Source organism: Ursus arctos, unplaced genomic scaffold (assembly GCF_023065955.2).
Source record: "Ursus arctos isolate Adak ecotype North America unplaced genomic scaffold, UrsArc2.0 scaffold_28, whole genome shotgun sequence".
NCBI lineage: Eukaryota > Metazoa > Chordata > Mammalia > Carnivora > Ursidae > Ursus > Ursus arctos.
Window position 1 is genome coordinate 2,905,087 of NW_026622963.1, and position 26,008 is coordinate 2,931,094.

A 26,008-nucleotide genomic window follows, 5' to 3' on the forward strand; every position below is an offset into this window, starting at 1 on the left:
GGACCAAGCTGTCCGTCTCTACCCTTGAATGTTCCCTTTATTCCCCTCAGCAGCAGCGACGGCCTTCAGGGTGGGCCTGCGGGCTGGGTTTTAGTCCCTCAGGTCAGTTGGCCCTGCTGTTCTGCTAAGGCCTTCGGGGTGAGGGGGGAGGCAGTCTCGGATCACCTGTTGATCCGGGCTACCCATCAGCGCAGCGACATCCCGGGCACGGTCTGGGAGCCCGCACACAAGGAAGCGGCACTCAGCCCTGGCACAGGTCCCGCGCAGGCGGAGCGCACGAGCCAGGTGTTCCAGGGCCCTGTCCTGTGTAACCCTGCGTGACCGCCACTGCGTACCCTGGGGAAAGGAGAGCTGTTGCCCTTGCCCGTGTCCTCGAGCTGGTGCCTGCACATGGCTGCATTCCTGGGGTGAACGGCCAGACAAGATCCAGCCTTCTGTCACCTGTTTTATTAACCTTGCTCCACTTCTTCAGGGCTCAGACAAGGGTACATGTTTTATTACTATTTAGGTAGCTTGTGACATGCAAGGGCGCTGTGGGCCTGGGCTGTGCCTGGGGGTCTGCACAGCTCCCTAGCTGCTGCCGCTCGGAATCGCTGGGGAGTCCTCGCCACACTCCAAGGCTTACAGTTGGGAGTATCGGCGGGAAAGGGTCCCAGAGATCGTGCGGCCCTCCTCATCTCAGAGAAGGACAAACTGAGGTTCACAGAGAAACAGTGATTTGTTTAGTCACTAGACGAGTGGGTGGTAGAACACTAATTGGGCCCCAGTTCTAAGTGTGCTTTGTGAGACCAGTGGTTCCAGCCGGAAGACCCCGCAGGCAGCCCCTGCCTCCCTGTACCTGGAGAAGGGCAGCGCTGCCCAGAGGCCTGCAGGGGAGGGAGTTTGTGGGGACTATGGGTGGAGAAGGAAGCCAGGCCTTTCTTATGTCTTGACATGTATTTGCAGCCTCCTCCAAAACTGCCCAGTGGAGTTTTCAGTCTGGAATTTCAAGATTTTGTGAATAAATGGTAAGTCCACTCCTTGCCCTCGGGAACAGTACGCTGGTTTTGTCAGCCTCCCCATCCAGTCTTGGGGAGCAGAGCTCTGCCCTTTTCCTCGCACTTCCAGAGTGCCATGACTTCGGGGACTGGTCGGACTACAGCTGTGGGTAAAAGTTGCTGCTTTTGGCACCTGCTCTGCAGGGACTGGCATGTTGCTTTCTGGACTTCGTTGAATTCGGCAAGCACTTGCTAAGCTGCAGGCGTGCCGGCGTGCTCGAACAGGAAGGCGGAGAAGGCGCGCGCAGTGCTCAGAACCTGCGGGCTGTGGGGAGGGCGGGCACATGGTCTGAGTGATTTGAGCGGGAACCAGTGCCCGGCAGTCTCTCTCATATTTTCTTTCAGCTTAATAAAAAACCCCGCAGAGAGAGCAGATCTGAAGCAACTCATGGTAAGTCCACTGATGTCCAATTTGTACACATCCTTCTGTGAGTCACCTGCCCAGGACTCCCTGAGCCCATTCCCTGCTCCGCCTTGACCCCTGTGCTCCCGCTGCCCCTGGGGCTGCAGGATCCCACACGGCAGCCTCCTGTGTCCACGCAGCAGTGTGAAGGCCGAGCGGAGGGCAGGACGTCCATCCGTTCCTTTGTTCCTCCTAGTGACGCCGTGAGGCACTGAGGGCAGAGCTCCCAGCCCCAGCCCCGGCGGAAGAGCGCAGGCTCAGGGCGGCCAGTGAGGAGCTGAGGCCTCACAGCTGGGGAAGCGAGCAGAGCAGGCTTTCGTGGCGGCAGCTGGCCCCTTCCGTGTGCCCCGACTGCTGCCCCAGCACACGCTCCAGGAGCTCCTTCCAAGCGAAGCTCTGGACCCAGGATTCTTGACCTTTCCTTTTGGTTTTTAACACCGCTTTCTCTCCGTTTCCCTGCACGCAGGTTCATGCCTTCATCAAGAGATCGGACGGGGAAGAAGTGGATTTTGCAGGTTGGCTCTGCTCCACCATCGGCCTTAACCAGCCCAGCACACCGACCCACGCAGCCGGCGTCTAAGTATGTGGGAAGCAGCGAAGCGCGAGTCCCCTGCCCAGTGGTGTGCCATGTCGCTTCCGGGCCTCTTGCCCGTGCCTGTCTCTGTTCAGACGTGCATCTCACCTGTGACAGAGGATGAAGAACACAGCATGTGCCAAAATTCTATTTGTGTCGTTTTTAATATCACTGTCTTTATTCTTCCTGTTCTCTCCCTAAGTGGATCGGCTTTGTGCTTGGGGCTCTTTTGGTGTACGTCGATCACCACACGTGCAGCGTTGAACTACATGAAACCTGGGGGGCCGTGGGTAGTCATTCTTACTTACTGAAAATCGCACTGCTCTTCCCTCACCGTGACTGGCTAGCTGCCTGTATTTTCGGGGTTCTCTGACACTTGGTGGTACTGCATTCTTGCCAGGCGCACCTTCTGTTTGAGTGGGAAGGGGCCTTGGAAGATCTTGACAGGCAGTGCATGTGAAGCATGCTTTGCTGCTATGAAAAAGAACATCGGAAAGTATATATCATGTTATTTTATTATATATTTTTGCTTTTGGTGTAGAATGAAGCAATTTCTATCAAAATCCAGCCAGAGCCCTTCACTGCCATGATAGCCAGGGCTTCACCAGTCTGTCTACTGTGATGATCTGTAGACTTCTGGTTGTATTTCTATATTTATTTTTAAATATATTATGTGGGATATTTAGTGGTTTATGTCTCTTTAAGTTTGAATTAGTGTTTCTAAAATGGTGGTTACTCTGAATGTTACAAATGGATCAAGGCATTAAAATGTATGAGATTTATCTTTCCCCAAATCCAAGTACTGCTGTTATTGTAAACAAGTGTGTATAGTGCCTAAAAATTGTACGAAAATCCTTTTAACCATTTCAATCCAGATGTTTAACAAAGCTAATCTCTTATTCTAATAAATATACTATCAAGTTAAAAGGATGGAAAAAATGCGTCTCCTTTTGTGGTAGGATTTTCATGGTCTCTGGTACACATACACAAGGAAGTCCAGTGAGTTCGCCAAGCCTTACTGTGAGGGCACAGGCGGAGACGGGGAGGAGGCTGGAAGGCAGATGCCACACCGAGGACAAGCCCGGTGCTCTGGACTACTGGATCTTCCCATGATTCCAAGTTCTGGACTCTGTCCAACTCTTCTCTCCACTCGTGTGAATCTTCCAGCTACCTTTCCTGTGGACCTGTGACTAGATCCCATCTCTTCCTGCCATTTCTACCCAGGGAAAAAACAGGAGCCGAGGTGGGGTTGGGGCATCACCGGTGTGCTCCCAGGGGCACCTGACTGGTGTGGGAGCCTCCGCCCAGTCCCATGCTGCTTTGCTCAGCGGTCTCCCCTCTTTCACCAGTGACTTCTTTCCACTTTTCTGGAGAGGAGTGGACCTGGTGCTGGCTTTGTCCTGCCTGTGAGGTAGCAGGGAAGTCACAGAAAACAGAGCCACATCCCAACTGACCACTGATGCCTTTTCTGACCAAGTGACTTTTGGAACTTCAGGGTACACCTGATGCAGCCCGGTTGGCACCTCTTCCCTCATTTTCTTCGAGAGGGCGAGTTATAGAAAACCAAAAAAACCCCATCTTTAGAAACAAAAGGCCTATTTTGTTTTCAAACTGAAAACGGCGCCTGGGTAAATCTCCTGAGGAGGGAGCCCCGCCCTGGACCTACGAGGGCTTGTGATACAGCCAGGATTTTAGATTTTAAAACCGCTGAGTGCTACATATACTGCTGCCTCAGCCAGTCCATTTTTTCTTGCCGGGAGGCTAACCTACACGTCTCAACATCCATTCAGATCGAGGTTTAAGACTCACACCCTGTGTCTTTTGCTAATGGAGAGGATATGACCGAGAAGTTCTCACTAAAATGCGCAAACTGCATCTTAGGAGGAAGGTGTAACCTAGAGTCTGATACCTGGATCTGAATGCTTTCATGTTCAGTGTCTCTTGAGGGGTGTTTTAAATTCTCTATTTACATCCAAAAGTGTGTTACATTTTGAGAGTCAAAAAGGTTTTTTCCTAGTAATTTTTACCAAGAATGATCTTGTTCTCAAGAATGATGTTACCTGCCTCGGTCTTGTTTTGAGTTCCTTATGTCAAATCCCTTCTTAGACTTCCTCTTGCTCAGACAACACCACAAGCTGGATTTTTACAGGATACCCTGTAAGCACCCCACGACCACCTGTGAAAGTGCTGGGGCGGGTAGGAATACTGTCATCTTACCCACAGGACTGAGAGGTGCAAAGAGTTAAGGCAAGCAGCCAGTTAGTGGTAGAGCTAGACTTCAGAGCCAACTTTTCTAGCTCTCAAAAACCCACGCTCTTATTTTAAATAAAACCCCCAAGTGTATAGCTCGATTGCTTTTCATTGCAAAAGCAACTTTCTCACTGTTTTCCAAGAAGCATGCCCATTTAAACTGCTATTTCCTTTAAGAGTAGCTCAAAATAACTTTAATGAAATGCTGATTAATAAATATACTCATGTTCTTTTCTGGAACAGTTACAGAAGAAGTTCTGCTTGAGGAGGGTCTTTGTGTTTGGTCTGGCTTTTCTGTTGCTTGGGTAGGGCAAATTACTTTTATAAAATTAAGCAACTACTTAACTGTATATTCACTGGAAGAGGGCAGTACGCAGAAGTGAATCTCAATTCTAAGTACCAAGTTTTAACAACCGTTATTCCGTAACTGTCATTATTACAAAACCCCAATCTCCCAGGCACAGTGATTTAATGGCACCTTTCCTTTCTAAGTCCAGAAATGGGTTTTAAACCATCCTGCTGTATTTTTTGCTCCAGGGGACGAACTGACCGTTTTCTGTTACTATCTGGAGACCAGGAAGCTGCACGACAGCTCTTACCTGCACCTTTTTCCTAAGTACATCGTACCACGGTGCTGTCTGAACCTCCGCGTGGGCGCAGCCCACCAGTATTCCCACCGCTCCACCGAGAGGTGGCAGCAGCTTGTGCTCTCAGGTGGCCCTCCGTGCTCCTCACTTGTCATCTTTCTCTCCTAGCCCGTGGCCTTGCTCTGCTCACAACGGTTCAATGGCATGCAGATAGCCTTTAATTGGTGTTCTTAAAAGAGGCATTGTTGACTGGAAAGGCTGGCCTGTATTTAAACTCTGCTCTTTGTGCAAATGTCAGACTTTCTCAATAGCATTTTAGAGGAAATTTTCTGTTTTGAGTAAAACTACTAAATCTGAGCAGAATACAGTCACAGCACCACCCATATTGCCCAATGCTAAGACACTGCATCTCTGCTTTTCCATGTCACAAATTTTTGTTAAAGCGCTCTGAAACTTGAGTTCTTGACGGAACCGTTTTCACAACTACACATCCTAAAGTTCTTGCTTCCTTCTAAAGCAGGCTGGGGGCCCATGGAAAGAAAATAGTTTTGAAGAGACGAAGTTCCTGAGATGTAGAAATAATTCCTATAACTAAGCTTGGCTCCTCCTTACCCCGCTTCAGGGGTCTGATTCTTCTTCTTCCTCCTCCTCCTCCTCTTCGGGCACACGGCTCCTCGTGCTCAACTCCAGTGCAGTCTGGTTGATTGACGCTTCGTTGTCGACATGCACCAACATCTGCTTTAGGCAAGGACATTCGGGATTAGTAGGAAAGACACTGGCCTCCGACCAAATTCTTAAATATGTTTTAAAATCAAATCTCAGTTGCATCTTCACCCCCAATATTTATCATCAGGAGGTAAGGCCACTTCCTGTTTCTCCAATTTCTACGCTGACCCCTTACCCCCACCCTCCCATCGCCAAAACGGGAGGGGTGTAAACGCCCTGGATCTGACAGGACGTCACCTCGCCTACAAACATGGCTCCTACGCCAGAATTACGCCGGCCTAGATGTGCTACTTTCAGATGGTTTGAAGTGGCTTAAATACATCTGGGAGAAGAAGTGCTCACATACGGTGTATTTAGAAGAATATTGTACTAGTTTACTTGAGGGCATTAGTAGGAGAAGGAGCTGTTGAGGACTGGAACTCACTTTTCAGCACTAAGCTTTGCAGCTGAAGCTACACTCTGTTAAATCCCAGGCTCGCTTACTCATGAAGCAGTGGAAGTTTTGACAAATGCCTGCAAAGCTCTCCCGCGCTCCCTGGGTTCACTGGAGCAACGACAGAGGTCAGATGACTAGAATGGTGCAGGCAATACAACAGCATCTGATTGATAAAGTGTGACCAGCTGGTAGAAAGGTGGCTGCTCCCTGTCTAAAACAGTGATTTTTTTTTTTTTTTTTAAGATTTTACTTATTTATTTGACAGAGATAGAGACAGCCAGCGAGAGAGGGAACACAAGCAGGGGGAGTGGGAGAGGAAGAAGCAGGCTCATAGAGGAGGAGCCTGATGTGGGGCTCGATCCCATAATGCCGGGATCACGCCCTGAGCTGAAGGCAGACGCTTAACCGCTGTGCCACCCAGGCGCCCCCTAAAACAGTGATTTTGAAATAGCCAGTTTATTAAACGAGAACATTCTTTTTTTTTTTTTTTTTTTTTTTTTTTAAGATTTTATTTATTTGACAGAGAGACAGCCAGCGAGAGAGGGAACACAACCAGGGGCAGTGGGAGAGGAAGAAGCAGGCTCCCAGCGGAGCAGGGAGCCCGATGCGGGACTTGATCCCAGGACCCTGGGATCATGCTCTGAGCCAAAGGCAGACGCTTAACGACTGAGCCACCCAGGTGCCCCTATACTAGAATATTCTTTTTTTTTTTTTTTTTTTTAAAGATTTTATTTATTTATTTGACAGAGAGAGACAGCCAGCGAGAGAGGGAACACAGCAGGGGGAGTGGGAGAGGAAGAAGCAGGCTCATAGCAGAGGAGCCTGATGTGGGACTCGATCCCGGTACGCCAGGATCACGCCCTGAGCCGAAGGCAGATGCTTTAACGACTGCGCTACCCAGGCGCCCCTATACTAGAATATTCTTACAACCAATTCCCTGAATCCTCTGGGCATGATAATGTAATTCACAAAAATTTTTGGCCTCCAGGAAGTATCAGAGCAGAATGCATTTTGCATTCTCTCCCTAGGCCCACATTTGATTCAACTTACATCATGTGACTGTTCAGGTGCAGGCTGAGAAGAGGGCATCTCATCCCCTCTCCTAGAACTAATCATTGATTGGAGGGCTAATTCCTCAACCTAGAAAAGAAGAGGTGAGGACACTTACTATTTCACTGGGCTACCGACACGGGTAAAATTTGCTGAGCATGCTGTCAAAGGCTGGCACCATGAGGAGAAGGGAAAACAGTGTCACCTCTGTGCAGCTCTAGAGGGAAGGGTGGGGCTCTTAATCTTTACCCACATTTTAAGGAAGGGAGCCAAGAAAACCTCCAGCCCCTTTCCCCTGGGTGTACAGGTGTCTCAGCTGAGCCAAGACTTTCATTCCCGTAGACACAGCAGATCTGGGTAGAAAAGCCAATTGTGCCCTTAAAGAAGCAAGGTGTCTTCTGATTCCACAGAGGGCCAATTCCCGAGACTACAGATTTCTACGCAGTAATGAGAAAGTGAAGGCAAGGAGAACGGAAAGTGGAAGTGTTTCCTGGAGCATAAAGGGACTGAGGCTTTAGAGGTCGTTGTCGTCATCATACGCAACACACACCCACTGGGCACTCGTACAGGTACTGGGGATACAAGAACATGAATAAGTGCAGGCCATTACAACCGTCCTCAGGAAAATACTATTTTGATATGTCACAGCCGTACAGTGCTTTTCAGTTTACAAAAGGTCTTCATAACCTGCATCTCAACCTCATTTGCACTTAAAGATCCTGAAAAAGAGTTCTAAGTCGCCCTTATCAGGATCCTCTCACTGGGGCTAAAGAGAGTGGATTAGGGACAGGTATGGGAAAGGGCCCTGGAGCACCTAAATCTCGTCCAGGCCGCGGAGTCCGTGACAGCTGCCAGAAGAAAAGTTATTGGGAACCCTGCGACAAGCCTCTTTCCTCAGGGCCTCGCTTTCTTTCTTTGCACAACGGATCCACGAGTCTCTTCCGGCTTAGCAACACTGGAGCTGTTTCAAGCGCCGAAAGAAGCTAGTAAATGGTGGCTAGCACGTGCTGAAGGAGCCAGGGAGGAAGGGGCCCGGGCAGGGAGAGCCTAGGCCAGCCTCAGGGAGGTCGCACCTGCTCAGCGCGTGGTGGGCGGGGCACCTGCATTTACGGGTGTTGGCCGTGTGGCGGTGGCCTTGCCCCACGTACAGATCGCTGGACCCCAGCCTAGCCCTGCAGGTTCAAGACTCTGAGAGAAGTGGGCCCGCAGAATCAAACACGCTCCCCAGGTGCTTGTCAACCACCAGGTGGACGCCGCCGACGCCTACGGTTCGCGGGGCGGCGGAGTGGAGGGGCGGCGGAGGCGGGGGGGAAGCGGGGTCACCTTGAGCCGGTTCAGCTGGTCGTGCAAGGCCGCCTTCAACCGCAGCAGCGTCTCCTCCTCCTTTCGCAGCTCCTGAAGCCGGCTCAGCATGGCGCCTCCTCCTGCCCGCCGTCGCGCCGGGCGCTCGGTAATGACGTCACGAGCGCCGCGTTCCCGGAAACGGAGCCGCGGGCTGGGCGGGGCTGGCGCCACGTGGGCCACGGCGCTTCCGGCCGGCGTCGGCACTCTCGCCGGCCCCTTCGCGGTGGCCCTGCTTTACCCACCGCAGTCCCGGGTTTTTAACGAGAAAACCCGAGTCCCGTGATCATCAGGAATCTAAAGCACAGGGCGTGAAGCCATAAAGAACTTGGGGGGTAAAAATGGTCAAGTACCCAGTTTCAAACGCTTCTTTTGAGTACTCCCAAGCATCGAACTTTAAATTTTAGTTTTTGCAACAAGTGGCTCTTTTTAACTCCACAAAACCTGCAGATCCACGAGGGCAGAGACCCAACGCAGGAGCATCTAGCACAGAGGCGCACGAGGCCTGTTGATTTTTGCAGGCAAGGATTCCTGGTCACATGAAAGTGGTTCCTAAGCAGCTGTGCAAGTTACAGCAGGAAAATAACGCAGTGCTAACAAATTCAATTGGGACGCGGTGCCTTTAAGTGCTAAGGGACAGAGATCTCTATCTGCAGATCAGAGCATACACCACCCGGATGTGGATAATATCAAAGGAAACAAACCAGATACAAAACAAACCCTGACAAGAGACAAAACAGCCTGGGACAGGTCAACCCTTAAGGTGGTTAAGACACGCTGACAAAACAGGGTAGGAAAAAACCCTCCATGTCCTTTTGGGTACACTTCTCTGCAATATAGTGAACATATCCCTCCCTTTACTAAATCTGCGAAAACCCAAGTAGTTCTGAAAAATGCTTCTGACACTTCCATACTATGGGTCAAAATAACGAGGGTAGCATTTCCTCTAACTGTACTCTTATCACATTAAGTTCTAATAGGCACCTTTGTAGAGTAACCAGCAATTTATTGCAGTCCCTCAAAAATATAGATTCTGCCCTCTTGTGGTACTGGGAAAAAAAACCCCTCTTATGTAATTTGCCTATTTTCCAAGGTGCATTTTTTGTCTTTGGAAGGAGGAGTGACGAGAGAGCGCTAGCCTGCAACAGAGTACAGGATGGAAGAGGGAAAGAATCCCAAGCAGACTCCCCACTTAACCTGGATACTGACACTGGGCTTGATCCTATGACCCATGAGCTCTTGACCTAACCCCAAAACTAGGAGGATGCTCAACCCAGTGAGGCACCCAGGTACCTTGAGGAGTGCTAAATCTTCTAACAGCTTCTGCACATTTGAGAAGTCTTTTAACCACCAGGTTCTCAAAACGTTGTTATTTACAAATTGGATTTATATCTGGATTTATGCAACGTTCTTCTTCACATTCAACTGCATGGATTTACTATAAAGGCAAGGCCCTGCTTTACACCAGACTACAAAATGCAACCAGAAGGCTGGAATTATGGGAGAAAAACAAAAATATTCTAACCAAGATTCAAACACACTCAACAGGTCATGTTTCTGGCCTTCATCGTGGGATCTTTATTCAAAATTAGCCATCCAAAATGATTTGACTTTTATAGAATAAACGTAAGTTTTTAGGCAGCAGGCTTCTCCGCAGTGGGTTTCTTTTCTGTAGGCTTCTTGTCAGCTGCTGGTTTCTTGGTAGCTGCAGCCTTTTTACCCACCACAGGTTTCTTCTGCTTCTTCACACCAACAGCCTTCTTTCCTTTCTTCCCTACCACAGGCTTCTTGCTTGGAACCCCCTTCTCATCTGATTTGGCTTCTAAGGCTGCTGCTGCCTTATCCATACGGAGTTTGTGCTGCAACAAATTAAAGAGAAAAACCCAAGAATCACTTCTTTCTAAAATAAGTTAACCGACCACCAAAAACCAAATTAGCACTCACATTCTTGGCCTGGCGAAGAATGGTGTTCCGGCGCATGGTCTTTGCGTATGGGTTTAGCTTCAACATGATTCTCAGGTTCTTCAGTGGATTCTTCTTCAGGACCCTGCGATGAATCTTCTTGCTATAAAAAGGTACCATTATTAGTATTTTATTCACCTTATCTACATTTTTGAAATAACCAACAATATGAGGCTTTAGCTAGAGTAAGTATCACAACTTTACCGTGGTGCTCGGAGGGCTCTTTGAATCTCTGGACTTTTCAAGATTCTGCTAAGGTCTGTATTAAGCATCTTATGCATGGGAAGGCTGAAAAGAAAAAAATGTTGATTTCACTACCACTGTTCAGAATACCTCACCATTTCACAACATTGAATCTGTACGTAAGGGGATATGGCCACATATCATCATCCATTATTTAGAAAACACGCACACCAATTCCGAATGTAAGTATCCACAGCATGAACATCTGTGTTCAATATATGAACACGAAGAACACTCACTTGTAGTTACTCTTGAGGGAGGCAGCCTTACGCCAAGTGCCATAGAGATCGTCTAACTTGCGGAAAGCACTTTCAGTCCAAATGCAGAAACGTCCCACATGCCCACCAGGAGCAAGTTTCAAAATGTTCAGTTTGCTTACATTAAGTAAAGTAATTCCTTTTGAAGGGAAAAGAGAATTAGGGAGCCTGTAGTTTACATACAAGAAACACAAATCACGTTTCTGACTTATGTGCATCAGGTATCCGAGAACCGTTACTAATCAGGCACGTTCGACCATCTCTGGTGCACTCATTCAGCTGAGAATCAGAAGTTCCACATAATCATGTGTTTCAGAAACACGGACCATAAAGTGGAATCTCATCATAATAAAAGCTGAGGAAGCTTGCATCATACGGGCAATTGAAGTAAGCAGTACAATTACCAGGGATGTTTCTGAAGGCCTTGATGATACCGTTGTCTTCATTGTAGATAATGCACGGTCCCCTGCGCTGGATACGGCGACGGTTTCTCATCTTGCCCTTGCCAGCTCTCATTCGCTGAGAGGCATAGACCTAAAAAGTGAGAACACTTCGTATTTTAAGATATGAACCCTGCAATTGATCTTCAAAGTTAAACTCCACTTTACAGATGATGAAAGGAAGCTACAACAAAGTGCTCAACATTAACGCATAGCCATAAATGGCAGTCAGGATTCAAACCCAAGTCGTAAGGCTTCAGGGTGCTTGTTCTCGCACCCACTGAAGTTATACTTCCAGACATCTCTTGAAATTTAAAAATCTGACAAATTTGTGTTAAGGACCATCAAAATGGAAATTTGTTCATTAAGCCTACCTTTTTGATATCATTCCAGGCTTTAAGTTTCTTAAGAAGCAAAACAGCCTCCTTGGTCTTCTTGTAACCTTCAACTTTATCTTCAACCACCAAAGGAAGTTCAGGAACTTCTTCGATACGATGACCTGACAATGCCAATTAACACCAACAAATACCTGGTTACCCCGAACCTTTTGAAAAATCGAGAAACATTTCATAGAATCCATAAGAGCAAAATAGCATATGATGTGCCAAATCAGAATTTCCACAAATATCATGTGTTTCAGAAACACGGACCAATTAAGTGGAATCTCATCATTTTGAGTTAAAATAGAGTAGGCACATGAAGTTAGAGTGGGAAGTTTTCTAACACATGAAATCACCACATTGCAATTAGTTCACCAGTTATTACACAGTATTCACTATGACTTAACCATAGATCAACGTAGTCAGAATTATTATCTAATAGAAATTTAGTCAGGGACTCTGGGATGAACAGAATCTACATATTAACATGAATGAAATGGGTCAGGTGGGGAGAAGGGAAAAAAAAAAGGTATTTTGTATCATTCCTGTAATATGAAATATACAAACCTTTAGACATGACCAGCGCTGGTAGGGCTGAGGCAGCCAGGGCAGAGCAGATGGCATATCGCTTCTGTGTTGTGTTCACTCGGCGATGCCAACGGCGCCAGGTTTTGGTTGGTGCAAACATGCGGCCTCCACGACACATCTATTATCCCAGTTAAGAATCATACTTCTTAAGAATTTTAGGAATTAAAGAAGGGTTATGTCTTGCTCAGTAAGTATTTTCGTCACCCTTCTGAACCAGCTTACTGACAGCAGGCAACTGTCGCTGAGAACAGAGTAAGACGCAAATTACGACATCATTGCAAGCAAAACTTCCTAATGCCAAGCTCCTATCTGACCAGAACAATGTTTATCCTGGACACTATTAATACGTTGTTCGAAACCGCTAACATGAATAAACCAGGTCCAGTCTGATAAATTCCACAAGAGCTGACCAATCCAGAGTGAAACAAAGGATACATTTCCAAAAGCACCCTGGCCAGAACGGTGAGTCCCACCGCCTCGAACTCTGGGAATTCGAGCCACAGCTCTGCCAGTACCCCAAGACTCAGCACTGGTTTGATGACCTGAAATTGGGAAGAAATACGTTTTAGCTGCTCAACCCTACCAATCCAGGAGTATCATGCATGGCAGCAACAGCATCAGAACATCCAGGAAAATCATGCTGATTCAGAAACACGGACCAATGGAGTGGAATTTCATCACTGCTGTTAAGGTCTTATAACATCAACCCTTGAAAAATCCATACCTGCTAATTCACTGACAGCATATGGCTGTCTGTTGTTTTTGCGCAAGTTGGTGTGAACAAAGTTCACGATATCAGGTCGAATGGGAGCCTTGAACACAGCAGGCAAAGTAACATTTTTGCCAGATGACTCCCCCTTTTCGGAGTACACAGATATCAATGGGCGAGCACACGCCTGGGGAAAAGAAAAAGGTAATTTATATTAACAGACTATAGCAGAAACACTATTCTCACGTGTTATCAACAGTACTTTTTAAAGACTGAATTACAGGAGATTCGAATTTGGGCAGGTAGACAACGCTTAGAACTGAAACAAAGGCTGTTCCCAACACATCGCGTTTCTGTTCCCCACACATCGTGTTTACTAACTTCAATAAATTCTTAAAGGACATTTAGAACCTCAAAATCTACCACAAAATTTATCATTCAACTTTCAACCTAGGCTGTACAAAAGAAAATGATCAAACCATACTGTAAGATTTAAAAATGCTATTTAACGCCACCATCTGAACTTTTACCAAGTGTCAGCAAATCTGGTCTACAACAGCTCTACTTCAAATTTCTGCCCTTGGCCCCCTTCATCCCAAACAGATCTCACGAAACTTACCAGCAAAAATACTGGTCATGTTAATTTTGCTCAACCTTCTCCAAAGACGTACCACCTGAAAATAACCCTACTGAAGTTCTGAGGATGGCCTACATGATGTGCTGGACCTCATCTCCCTAATCTTTTCCAGACATCACTGTCCCTACACTCAGGGCCATACCCCTTCTGCCTCAGAAATAGCTGTCTTCATCTTCAACAGGCTCAGCATGCTTCCTCACGCTCCTTCAGGCCACCTTCTGGAAAGTTTCTCTGATCACTTTAAGGCCCAACTACTGCATCTACTCCCATTGCCCGTGTTCACAATTACTACCATTGAATATTTCTATGTTATTTTGTTCAAATCACGACACAAGCATCACAAACGTTTTCTGTTTTTTTTCACTGAACTCCCCAGGGCACAAAACACTACACAATACAAATAGCAAACGTTATTTGTGGAAATGCAGTGCAAATGACATTAGTCATGCTATGAGCTAAGAATTCAAAGGTTTAGGGGACACTAAGCAGAACAATTTTTAAAGACGTTTGGAAAGCTTTTGTAGAGGCTCTTCTTAGATGAATACATGAAAATTCAGAAAAAAGTGGATATACAAGTCTTTCACAATGTCTCTCTTCAAAACACGAAAGTATTTCTTATTGAACAGCATGTGAAAATACAAGTCCCAAAACTGATTTTCACCCCGATTCAGCCTTAGGCCCCAAGAGTTTGCAAATTGTCAGCAGAACCCATGCCTTCTACGATACAAGGAAAACTAGAATCCCAAAGGTTCCTCTGCACCTGAGAACGATCTGCTGTCGCCCTGTGCTGGGACGCCCACGTTGCCTCTAAAATGGCTGCCGTAAAGCCGCACTACCCAGCTCCGAGCCTCGAACAGACGCCTGACACTCATCTCCTACTCCTCGCTTTCTCGCTTTAAGACTTTATGCCCCAAACGCCTAACCCATTCCTGCCAGAACCCGACAGCAGAGAAAAGCCCACCAGAGAGAGCTTCCACTCACCATCGCGGGGAGAGGAGAGGGCCACGCTCCTCTCAACCCGGCGGCTCCTTTAGGAAAAGGAAAGACCTAGCACTTCCGCTCTATATGTAACCTTCAACTCGTCCGCCAACCTGCCCCGCCTCAGAACCAATCCAGAGACACAAAATATCGCTCTACCTCTGTATAAAAATAATAAATAGCGTGTTATTTCTTTACATGCATCAAACTACGGTATCTACTGACTTCCAAAGCCAACAAAAGCGCTTAGAAACAAGGGACTCCTTTTCGCGGAGTAATCCATAAGGAGGCGTGGCAACTCTCGCGAGACGAAGTGTCTTTCCCCCCCCCCCCCCAACCACTGCAATTTATTTTAACTTTTTCTTACGGGAATGGAAAACTGCTGGGACAGAAAAAAAACGCTGTGTGCTCTAAAACAAAAGATAATTTCGTGGGCTGACAGGGCCTGCCGGGGGTGGGTGGGGTGTAAACGTAGTCCCGGCGAGGGGGTCATGACCCTGGACGTCAGCGGCGGCGCGCAGTTCAGTTTGGCTGTCTCGGGTCCGCAGTCAAGCTGGGGCGTGATGTGGTCCCGAATGAACCGAGCTGCTGAGGAGTTTTACTCTCGTCTCCTGCAGTGAGTTGTAGCCGGTGCTGTTGCCTAGGGTGCGAGGGCAGCACTTCTCCCTGGGCGTATTGCTTGGTCCCCGCTACAAGCCTCTTGGCCCTGCCTTGCCAGTTCTCAATGGCGCGCAAGTTACAGACTGAGGCAGCTTTCCTGGGGTCTGGGAGTTAGGGAAAGTCTGGTTAGCTGCTCCAGTGTGGGGTTGGCCCTGTGGGGATTTGCTTATAGTCTCGTATAGGAGAAAATGTACGTTTATCAATCGGGGTGGAAGGTGACAAGTTTTTCGATAGGCGCTTTATTCTATTCATGCCGTAAATGCACGGAACTTAGGATATGTTAGGGAAACCTCTCAGGATACAGAAACCTAGGTGTTGGCATCCTTCATCTGTTTAAAGCCTTTCTGGTGTGAAACGTATTGTCTCTTCAGAATAATTATTTGTGCTACAGTTGTAATAATAACGTAATAGTGTGTTGGGGTTTTTCAAGTACCTTTATTTCACTGTGCTCTAAGATTTAATTCTTAAAGTGAAGTGCTAGTACAAAAGGGGATTCCATCTAGTTCTGCATCCAACTTTACAATCGAATCCAGCAGGTCTCAAATTTGAGGTTGCACCAATCACTTGGAGGGTTGTCAAAACACAAGATTGCTAGGCCCCATCTCCAGGGGTTCTGATTTAGTAAGCCTGGGTGGGGCCAAAGAATTCTGACAAATTCCAGGTGAAACTGCTGCTGGCCTGACAGGACACTTTGAGAACCACTGATGTGATCTAACCCCTTATTTTCTAAATGCCATAATTTTTCATTATTTATCTTTATTGCTTTTTCCCTGCTTACAAAAGTAGTAATGTAGCACCTGGGTGGCTCAGTCAGTTAAGCATCTGCCTTTGGCTCAGGTCATGATCCCAGGGTCCTGGGATAGAGCCCCTTGTTGGGCTTCTGGCTCTGCCGGGGAGCCTGCTTCTCCTTCTGCCTCTGCTGCCACTACCCCTGCTTATGCTCTCTCTCTGTCAGATAAATAAATAAAATCTTAAAAAAAAAAAAAAAAGTAATGCTTGCCAATTTTTGAACATTATAGACAGAGCACTAGGTTCTTTTTAACTAATAATGTCTTGGATGGCTTTCAGTATGACACCTTATCGATATATCTCATTGTTTTTAACTGCTGTGCAATATTCTCTGCCTGTCTTATGTTTATTTAACCACTTCCCCATTGATACAGTTTTGTTTAGACCCTTTATAGTTCCCAATTATTTCATGGAGCTTTGTCTTTTTCTCTACTTGTAACCACAAAAGTCTCTTTTACTTCTCTTGAGTCCTTTACATGCCTGTGCATCCAGTTGCCTACTGGAAATTTCTACGAGACCTCAAACTCATTATCTGCAAAACCGAATTCATCTTTCCCCAGCAACCTGACACTCTGCTCCAGAGTCCTTTCTCTGAATTAAGAGTTCCAAATCCAAGATTTCCACCTCCCCTCCCCCATTCCATCTAATCACTCACCTGGTGCACTTGTTTCCCCTCTATCTCTACTGCTTTTGTTCAGGACATTGTCACTTATTCACAGCGATTTTCCTAGCCTCCAAGTTTATGCCTTCCATCTCACAGTCAGAGAGCTATTTCCCATTTAAAATCTTTTAGTGGGGCACCTGGGTGGCTCAGTCCGTTTAGTGTCTGCCTTCGGCTCAGCTCATGATCCCAGGACCCTGGGGTCGAGCCAGAGTCGGACTCCCTCCTCAGCAGGGAGCATGCTTCTCCAGAGTCTCCCTCTGCATCTGCCGCTGCCCCTCCCCGCTGCTCATGCTCTCTCTTGTACTGTCTCTCTCTCTCAAATAAATAAAATCTTTAAAAAAAATCTTTTAGTGAGCTCCTCTCGGCTTTCAGGATAAAGTTGTAGTGATACAGCAACATGTCTCCCATTGTGCTGCCACGGCAGCCTGCACTCACCTGTGTTGGAGCACCCTCACCCTGTAGTCTAACTGTTGGCTTACTCTTTGGACTTCCGTCAGACTGTGAACCAGGGACTATGTTTTCGTTGTATATCCTGGACATCTAGGAAGAGTGCCTGCCTGTAATATACATGATTGTTGAATAATTGATTAAATAACATCCCTCAGTTGTACACAAAGGGCAAATATCTTTAAGAATAAATCACCGTCTTGTCCAAAATGGCAAATGTGAATCGTTCAAAGGCCTAGCTCTCCTGTTTTTATTTCAGTAAGTCAGAATAGATCAAATAATAAATGGTATCTGAAACAATTCCATTGGGCTTAGTTAGGTCTCTAAAGATTGTGTCTCTTTCAGAGTGTAGGTCAGACTGATGTGCATTGTGGTATGTTTAATGGTTTATAGTTCACATGCTTTGGGATGACTATTTTAGAACTTTCTTGAATGAAATGATAATTATTAAGTGATATCCGAGAGTTTTGTGCTTACATTTTTAAAAGGAACTTGTTTAACGTTAACAAATTTTCTCAGTTTTTAGTGACAGCTCATAAAAACAGAGGGAGGATAGATGTTTTTATTTTAGCCGTAGAAGTCTAGGACTAGGAACCTTAAATAACTTCTTTGGTTATCCACTGATTCAGTGGCAGATCAGAATCCAGTGATTTTTACTTCCCATAAGTTACATGGTAAATTACATTTTAATAGTAATTGATGATGTGTTTTAGAAGATGAGAGAGTAGAGGTAGGTAACCTGATTTCCTGCTGCCTCTGAGAAGCCTTTGTGCCCAGTTGTGGGCAGCAGTCTATTAATTTCTACCACATCTCTTTTTTCTCATTTTTTTTAAGGATTTCTATTTATTTATTTGCCGGAGAGAGAGAGCAAGCACAAGCAGGGGGAGTCGCAGACAGAGGGAGAAGCAGGCTCCCTACTGAGCAAGGAGCCCTATGTGGGACTTGATCCCTGGACCCTGGGATCATGACCTGAGCTGAAGGCAGATGCTTAACCGACCGAGCCACCCACTAGTCCCTTCTCATATTCTTTTTCTGCTTTTTCCCCCTCTTCCCAACCATGCCTTAGGGCTGCTATGACTACTTTGCACTTTGCTTTTCTCACTGGTGTCATGCAGAGATAAAGTGATAACTACTGAATTTAAATGTCAGAATACTGTAGCTCTGTTTCTCACGTGTAGTTCTTCATTTCAGGGAGTTTGATGAAGAAAAGAAAGGAATCCATAAAGATCCATTTATCTATGAGGTATGAACAATTTATTTCGTTTTCAAATAAAACTCAGTAATCCTAACATTCTGCTTTTTTAAAAGTTGGGTTCACTGAAGTTATTTAGAGTAAATCCCCCCTTTAGCATACAGTTCTATGAGTTTTTACAAATGTATTCCGTCATATAACCACCCCCATGATCAAGATCTAGAACATTTCTGTCACCTCCAAAAAATCTCATGTCCCTTTATAATCAGCCCTTTGTCCCTGGCTTTTTCCAGAACGTCATATAAATAAAGTCACACAGTATGTAGTCTTCTGGGTTTGGCTTCTGTCAAGGAATGTAATGCATTTGAGATTCATCAATGTTTTGTGTGTCTCAATACTTCATTCCTATTTATGGTTGGATAGTATCCCATTTCATGGGTGTGCGACACTTACCCACCCACTTACCAGCTGATGGATACATGGATTGTTTCCAGTTTTTGATAGTTATGAATAAAACTGCTATAAATATTCATGGATTTATTAAGCATCTAATATATGCCCGGTGTCCCATAGCTGAAGTCCCCATAAGGTTTAATCTATAAAATAATTAGTGAACTAAAATTAATTATATTAATTACATGCTAAAAAAACAAATAAGCTGGAGAGAAATATATATATAATACATAAAAAGTGCTTAAAAATCGTTAGGAAAAATGACAACTGTAATAGAAGAATAGACAAAAAACATAAATAAGTAAGCTCAGAAAGAAAATTACAAGTAGAGTTATTTCTTACTGTTTGAATTTTCACTAACCAAACTCAGGAATTAAGTATAGCTAGGTAAATGTATTAATCCCTCCCCATCGGAATTCTTGGTTGATATGTATATTAGTTTCCTAGGGCTGCTGTAACCACAAATTGGTTTGCTTAAAACATCAGAAATTTGGGGCGCCTGGGTGGCACAGTGGTTAAGCGTCTGCCTTCGGCTCAGGGCGTGATCCTGGCGTTGCGGGATCGAGCCCCACATCAGGCTCCTCCGCTGGGAGTCTGCTTCTTCCTCTCCCACTCCCCCTGCTTGTGTTCCCTCTCTCGCTGGCTGTCTCTCTCTGTCAAATAAATAAAATCTTTAAAACAAACAAACAAACATCAAATTTATTCTGTTGCAGTTCTGGAGACTAGGACTCTGAAATGGAGGAGTCAGGAGGGCCACGCTCCTACTGAAGGCTCTAGGAAAGGATCCTTCCTTGGCTCTTCCTAGTTTCTGGTGGTTTCCAACAATCCTTGGAGTTTCTTGGCTTATAGACACATCACTGTAGTTTCTGCCACCGTTAATGCATACCATCCCTGTGTGTCTATGTCTCTAAATCCTTCCCTCCTTGTAAGTACATCAGTCATTGGATTTAGGCACCCCCCCCAATCCAAGTTAATTCTCAACTTGATTACATTTGCTAAGACCCTTTTTCTAAAGAAGGTCACATTCAGAGGAACCAGGGGTTAGGACTTCACCATATCTTTTGGGGACATATTCAATCCACAACAGTACTTGAAACTCAAGAACCTGGTAGATTAGAATAACACAGCATCCTTTGCTTTCTGAACTTGGTATCTAAATGCTTTAGGATCCAAACTGAGAAATGAAATGAATTGAAGTAATGAGAGTTATTTGTCAATGACCAACCTTTGAAAGACTAGTCACCTTCATTAGTAATCAAATAAATGGAAAAAAAAAACCCAGTAACAAACAAGATACTCTTTTTTGCTGTGAGACGGTAAAAATAAATAGTGAAAATACTCAGTTGCCGTAAGTGATGGGGATGCAAATATGTGGGGGCACCATATTTGCAAGGCAATCTGACAAAGTATTCATCTTAAAGTAATTCAAGGATGTCTATTATTATTTGTTTATTAGAGCAGATAACTTTAAAGTGTCCAAATGTTGAACAAAATGGGATTAATTATATGATGGTAGAACCAAAGAACACTTAATGGATGGAAAGAGGTGTATGATACAGAATATCGTATTTTTATTAAGCAAAATCCTATCTAGATATCTAAATACTGAACACATTTTTACTTAAGTAGATTTATTTCTGTGTCTGGAAGAAGATCTCACAAAGTAGATGCCAGCCATGCTAGTAACTAGTGATTATCCTGGCTGGTAGGGTTATATGTGAGTTTTAAAGAAATGGCTTAGGTATCTATTTTCAGACCTTTCTGCAATAAACGTGTTTGCAATTGAAATGAAAAAATACATAGTTCCTAGAGATTGATAAAAGTTCTAAATTCCATAGTACAATCAGAAGAAAAGGTCATATTTATAAAGTGCTGATTATATGGTATGTTATAGTAAATAAAGTGTGAGTCAAGGAAGAGGACGTCGGTGTGATCCTAATCAAAAGAAGGCTCCCCAAGGCAGGGCGCACTTGAGGGAGGCCTTGAAGCATGTGTAGAGGCGAATAGAGCTAGGTTTGTCCAAACATGAAAACCAACATGGCAAAGAATAAATGAAATCTTCTCTTTAGAACATTCTGTCTTGTTCACATTCTCTTTTTTAGCCACTTACGTAGAACTAGTCTTTCTGTGTTTAAATATTTGTACTAATATGCATGTGTGTATGTAACATTGCTTGACATTATCTATTTTTAATAGGCTGATGTTCAAGTGCAGTTGATCAGCAAAGGCCAGCCGAACCCTTTGAAAAATATTCTACATGAAAATGATGTAGTATTCATCATGGAGAAATTGGTAAGGAGTGCTTGGGCTTTGCGCTCGTTTAATTCTTTTTTTTTTTTTTTTTAAGATTTTATTTTTAAGTGATCTCTGTCCTCAACGTGGGGCTCTAACCTGGAGATCGAGTCGCGTGCTCCGCCAGCTGAGCCGGCCGGGCGCCCCTGTGCTTGTTGAACTCCCAGTAGCCAAAATCAGTTTATTGGGAATGATCTCAAATGTGCACACTTTTGTTTATCAGCACGTTAGTGAAAGTGAATTCTGATTCTTTTAGAAGTAGATACAGTGGTGTCCAATAGAAATATAATGATAACTGTGTAGGTAATTTAAAATTTTGTAGTATCCTGATTTTAAAAAAGTGAAATTAATTATCCTACAGTAAAATCGACTTTTTTTCTTTTGTTGGTCCACCACAATCAGGCACAAAACAGTTCCTTCACCCCAAACAACTCCCTCATGCTCTCCCTTGAAAATCCCCCTGGTAACCACTGATCTCTTCTCCCTTGGTGTAGTTTTATCTTTTTAAGAGTGTCGTGAATGGAATCATACAGTGTGTAACCTTTTGAGTCTGGCTTCTTTCACTCTGTATAATGCCCTTTGAGATTCATCCACGTTGTATGTGTATCAGTGGTTCATTTCTTGAAATTGCTGAGTAGATTCTGTGGTTTGAATGTACCACCGTTTATTTATCTAGTCACCCTTCAAATGACATTTGGGCTGTTTTCTGTCTCCGGTGATCATGAATAGAGCTGCTGTAATCATTTTTGTATAGATTTTTTGTGTGAGCATGTTTTTTCTTTACAGTAAATACCGAGGAGTGGGATTGTTTGAAATTAGGTTTAATAATGCTTTTTACTTAGTCTCGTATATCTGATAATACCATTTCAATGCATAGTTAATATAAAGATCATTAATGAGATATTTTAAGTTTTTTCCCCCCGTATTGCATCTTCAAAATCTGGTGTGTATTTACACTTTTCACTGGTCTGGCCCCATTTCCAGTACCCAGTAGCTGCGTGTGGCCAGCGGCTGCTGTACTGAACAGCACAGCATAAGGAGCTATGACTCATGAAGTTCTACTTTAATTTTTGTTTGTGGAACGTAACAGAAAACTTCTTATCTCTTGCATCACTTTATAATTCCAGCCTGAAGCCTTTGTGTTTTAATTATGGTGTTTTGGCAGAGCAATTATAGTGATTTTTACTGAGTGGTGGTAATGCTGTCAGGTTACACAGTTGTTTTGAGGCCAGAACGCATTCCTTTGACTACATTGTTTCCTGAAGTAGATTGGAACAGACTCTAATAGGGGAAAGTGGAGGTACTTTTAGAAGGAACTCTTCTGTTTGTTTTAGGACCCTCGTGCTATCTGGTGAAGGAACAGGGAGCTTTTCATTTTAATGCATACAAAAGCTCTTTTTGAGGAAGGGGGGCAACTTTGTCTTTTATGTTAATGAAAGGGTGTTATTACAGTGCTTATCTATAGTGGACAGATGCTTGGGAAATGATGATAGGTGAGTTATGTGGTTGAATTTAGACTTCTGTTGTGGGGAGAAGGGAAAATGTATGTAGAGCAAAAGTCGAAAAAACGAAGATGTTCAGATGAAGATGAGTCACCTAGGAAAAGATAAGAATGACCCAAGGGGGGGCGCCTGGGTGGCTCAGTCGTTAAGCATCTGCCTTCGGCTCAGGTCATGATCCCAGGGTCCTGGGGTCGAGCCCCACATCGGGCTCCCTGCTCCACTGGGAGCCTGCTTCTTCCTCTCCCACTCCCCCTGCTTGTGTTCCCCTCTCGCTGGCTGTCTCTCTGTCAAATAAATAAATAAAATCTTTAAAAAAAAAAAAGAAAGAATGACCCAAGGGGGATGTGGGAATGTGGGTTGGCACCCTAGTGAGGACGCAGCTTGCCGTTGTGGGAAGGTCCCTGGAATTGGGGCCCTGGCGTTTTTGGATGAGGAGCAGTCAAAATGGCTGTTGTATCTGCAAAGATCAGTAGAGCTTAAAGCATGAATTTTAGGTAGATGGCTATTAAACAGAAGGAAAAAATGACATTTTGGGTACCACCAGTTCTAGGAACTCTTTGAAAAGCCAGGCCTAGAAGGGACTGAGATCTGTGATCTGGCAAAAGAAATTCAAAGTTGAGGAAATATCTGGGTCTGAGACCTATTAAGCAGGCAGAGTATTTACTGCCCGAAGAGCTTAATGGAGAAGATCCCGAGTTTTGAAGTTAGACTGTCTAGATTCAAATCTTGCGGTTGCCACTCACCGGCTGTGATTCTGGACAAGTAAATAAAAAGCTGTTTGCTACCTCGGTTTTCCCATCTATAAAACAGAGCGAAAGGGGCACCTGGGTGTCTCAGTTGGTTAAGCATTTAACTCTTGGTTTTGGCTTGGGTCATGAGCTTGGGGTCGTGAGATCGAGCCCTCTGGGGCTCCATGCTCAGCACAAGTCTGCTTGAGATTCTCTCTCTCCCTCTCCCTGTGCCCCTCCTCCCCTAAATAAATAAATAAATAAATAAATAAATAAATAAAATCTTTTTAAAAAGAGTTAATAATAGTATCTAATTCAGGGTTTTTATGAAAAGTAACAGAAAACTTAGAATAGTAGCTGTTACAAAGTAATGCTCAGAAAATGTTAACTCTTGTTGTTATTGGCAAGGCTGAACTATGTAACTATTTAAACATGGAGATATTAGAAACACAGATTTCAGAACCCTGTAACACCAATGAGAGCTGCTAGTCCTAAGAGGAGTAGATTTAAGCAGTAAGGGCTGTGGCCCTTTGAGTTTTGGGAGTGAAAAATCAGGAGTCTTCTATGGGTTTCTCTTGGTATTTTGTCCTTGGCTCATCATTGTATACATGTTGGAGCACTTCCTTTTCTAGTGGCATCAGATACTTCCTCTATGCATAGCAACTGAGATCGTCAGATTTTTATAGGACAGCAGAAATGCTTCTGATGGCAAGATTTGTTGGTACCAGACTGGTCTGTAGCTGTGATTCTTGCCATCGCCCAGTCATTTGTGCTTAAGGGTTTGGAAACCAGTACATTATGTTCTAACATAGTGAAGAATTGACTGGTGAGTGTTCTTTTACCTGGCTAAATAATTAAAAAATATTTTTTAAGCCTTTGGACAAGGAAGAAACAAGTCATGTTGAAGAACCACAATGTGAAGAGACAGCTATTTCTGATTTCTCTACTGGGGAGAATGTTGGACCACTTGCTTTACCAGTTGGGAGAGCAAGGTAAGTTTTTCTTAGCATCGGGCTAGGAGTAGGGTTGGAGGCTAGGATTTAAATGAAAGTGTTCTTACAAACATTGGGGGGAAAATATGTATCTAGTTCAGGTCCTTCCCTCCCTTCTTCCCCCGCCACCTAGACATGACACCCAAATCTCCAGGGGATAGCTTTACTTGAATAGCCCATAGGTGTCCCAAGCATGACCAAGAAGACCATGTCAGGGTCCCTTTCTCCACTCCCCCATACTGTTCGTTCTTGCTTCTCAATTGTTCTCTTTGTATTTGGTTCCCCTCCAGTCTTTCATCCTTGCTGCTGCCAGAGATCTTCATAAATCACTGGAAGCCTGATCATGTTGCCTCCTTGCTTAAAAATCCTTCGGTGGTTTTTGTTGCGTCATGATACAATCCAAATTTCTTATGAATGACACATAGGAACCTTCACTGTCCAGTCCAGAGCTCTGCCACCAGGGGAGCCATTCCCAGCGGGCGTTTAGAAACATGCAGGGGTACTTTCTGGTTGTTACCGTGACTGAGGGGAGCGATTGGCCTGGGCTGTCCCGCACGAGGAGGAATTATCCCACCCCGATGCCAGCAGTGCCCCTGTTAGAAAGCCTGCTGCCCCCGTCTGCCTGGCCAGCTTCACTTTCTGCCTCCCCGCTGTGTAGCCACTGGCAGCTCTCCCCGGCTGGCCCGCTCACCTCCCCAACCAGAGTTTTTGCCATCAAGCAGTTCTGGAGGATATACTTGTATATAACATTGGACGATAAGGACTATAATAATAATGTTCACAAAGTGACTTTCCTTCTTGATGGTTTTTGTTGGTTTTGCTAGGCAGAAGCTTTTAACATCTTTCTGTAGTTAAATTAGTGTTTTATGGCTTCTTGATTTTAAGTCGTGTTTGGCCTTTTTTCTTTTCTCCCTGACAACTTAAACATTATTTATTGGTGGTGGTTTCTCCATCCAGTGTTTGTTAGGATTTATCCGTAGGCTTATCATTGCCTTGTTTTGCATCTGGAACCTTCCTTTTGGGATTACTGTATTTCCTTTCTGAAGTACAATCCCAGAAATCCTTTGTTGAACATCTGTTGGCAATAAATTAAGTTTTCATCTCTTTGAAAAATTTCAAGTTACATTTTTTGGTAACTTTTAATTTTGATACACTTTCAAATTTGCAGAAAAGTTGAAAGAATAACACAGGAACTTCTGTATACCCTTGACCCTGATTCACCAGTCGTTTACATGTTGCTGCGTCTGCTTTGTCAGTCTCCCTCTCCTTCCTCCTCCTCGTCCTCCCCACTCTGCCGCTTTACATACTCCTATCACCCACACATGGTTTTTTAATGAAATCTTGAGAGAATGTTGGAGACGCTGTGCTCCTTTACCTCTACATACTTCACTGTGGATTTTCTGAGAACAAGTATATTCTCTTACATAACCGCAGAACAATGATCAAAGTCTGGAAATTTAACGGTTACAGTACTATTATCTCATTCACAGACTACTCAGTTTTCTCTAAGTATTCCAGTGACTAATGAGCTCAAGCATCTTTTCATGTGCTTATTGGCTCCTTTTTTTTTTTTTGCCCCAACTTTATTGAGGTATAATTAACATATCCTACCTCTTTCTTTTGCTTCATCTAGCAGCCTACTTTCCCTCCTGCTGACCCTCACCCCCACCCTATCGGACTCCCCGCTTGTG

At 44.7% G+C, this 26,008-nt stretch overlaps 4 protein-coding genes and 4 non-coding genes across 15 annotated transcripts in view; 2 read left to right on the forward strand and 6 right to left on the reverse strand.

Annotated features, from left to right (window-relative positions):
* The window catches only part of MAP2K1 (mitogen-activated protein kinase kinase 1), a 95,837-nt gene extending 92,896 nt beyond the window's left edge, over positions 1–2,941 (forward strand). For all 4 annotated transcript variants that reach the window (XM_057303649.1, XM_057303650.1, XM_026478355.4 and 1 more), the window contains 3 exons: positions 946–1,007; positions 1,383–1,428; positions 1,907–2,941. In XM_057303649.1, the coding sequence (XP_057159632.1) occupies positions 946–1,007; positions 1,383–1,428; positions 1,907–2,020 (222 nt within the window). In that variant the 3' untranslated portion in view covers positions 2,021–2,941. The remainder of the gene's footprint in view (positions 1–945; positions 1,008–1,382; positions 1,429–1,906) is intronic.
* Positions 436–8,527, reverse strand: SNAPC5 (small nuclear RNA activating complex polypeptide 5). 3 transcript variants are annotated; one of them, XM_026478358.4, is made up of 4 exons: positions 8,387–8,527; positions 7,064–7,153; positions 5,464–5,586; positions 436–2,122 (listed from the first exon to the last, which is right to left on the reverse strand). In XM_026478358.4, exons 1-3 carry the CDS (start codon positions 8,474–8,476, stop codon positions 5,470–5,472), a joined length of 297 nt encoding a protein of 98 aa, XP_026334143.1. In that variant the 5' UTR covers positions 8,477–8,527; the 3' UTR covers positions 436–2,122; positions 5,464–5,469. The 3 variants fall into 3 exon arrangements, with proteins under 3 accessions (XP_026334143.1, XP_057159634.1, XP_026334146.1); XM_057303651.1 differs by having other exon boundaries at positions 5,464–5,589; positions 8,387–8,500; XM_026478361.4 differs by lacking the exon at positions 7,064–7,153 and having other exon boundaries at positions 8,387–8,500.
* Positions 8,528–9,958: 1,431 nt separating this feature from the next.
* On the reverse strand, positions 9,959–14,708 carry RPL4 (ribosomal protein L4). Its single transcript, XM_026478362.4, has 10 exons — positions 14,602–14,708; positions 12,999–13,170; positions 12,710–12,816; positions 12,254–12,392; positions 11,681–11,805; positions 11,271–11,400; positions 10,849–11,005; positions 10,571–10,654; positions 10,349–10,469; positions 9,959–10,263 (listed from the first exon to the last, which is right to left on the reverse strand). The coding sequence occupies exons 1-10, from the start codon at positions 14,602–14,604 to the stop codon at positions 10,039–10,041; spliced, it is 1,263 nt and encodes a 420-aa protein (XP_026334147.1). The 5' UTR covers positions 14,605–14,708; the 3' UTR covers positions 9,959–10,038.
* On the reverse strand, positions 11,149–11,218 carry LOC113241043 (small nucleolar RNA SNORD18). The gene has a single exon (XR_003311399.1). It is a non-coding gene; the product is annotated as a small nucleolar RNA SNORD18 (small nucleolar RNA).
* On the reverse strand, positions 11,912–11,983 carry LOC113241042 (small nucleolar RNA SNORD18). The gene has a single exon (XR_003311398.2). It is a non-coding gene; the product is annotated as a small nucleolar RNA SNORD18 (small nucleolar RNA).
* Positions 12,456–12,554, reverse strand: LOC113241045 (small nucleolar RNA SNORD16). Its single transcript, XR_003311401.1, has one exon. It is a non-coding gene; the product is annotated as a small nucleolar RNA SNORD16 (small nucleolar RNA).
* LOC113241044 (small nucleolar RNA SNORD18) lies at positions 12,888–12,959 on the reverse strand. The gene has a single exon (XR_003311400.2). It is a non-coding gene; the product is annotated as a small nucleolar RNA SNORD18 (small nucleolar RNA).
* Positions 14,709–14,955: 247 nt separating the features above from the next.
* Positions 14,956–26,008, forward strand: part of ZWILCH (zwilch kinetochore protein) — a 36,608-nt gene continuing 25,555 nt past the window's right edge. Inside the window, exons 1-4 of one of the 3 annotated variants that reach the window (XM_048222679.2) lie at positions 14,956–15,214; positions 18,350–18,401; positions 21,000–21,095; positions 24,199–24,317. In XM_048222679.2, coding sequence (XP_048078636.1) covers positions 14,970–15,214; positions 18,350–18,401; positions 21,000–21,095; positions 24,199–24,317 — 512 coding nt within the window. In that variant the 5' untranslated portion in view covers positions 14,956–14,969. The remainder of the gene's footprint in view (positions 15,215–18,349; positions 18,402–20,999; positions 21,096–24,198; positions 24,318–26,008) is intronic. The other 2 variants (XM_048222677.2, XM_048222680.2) reach the window with 2 other exon arrangements.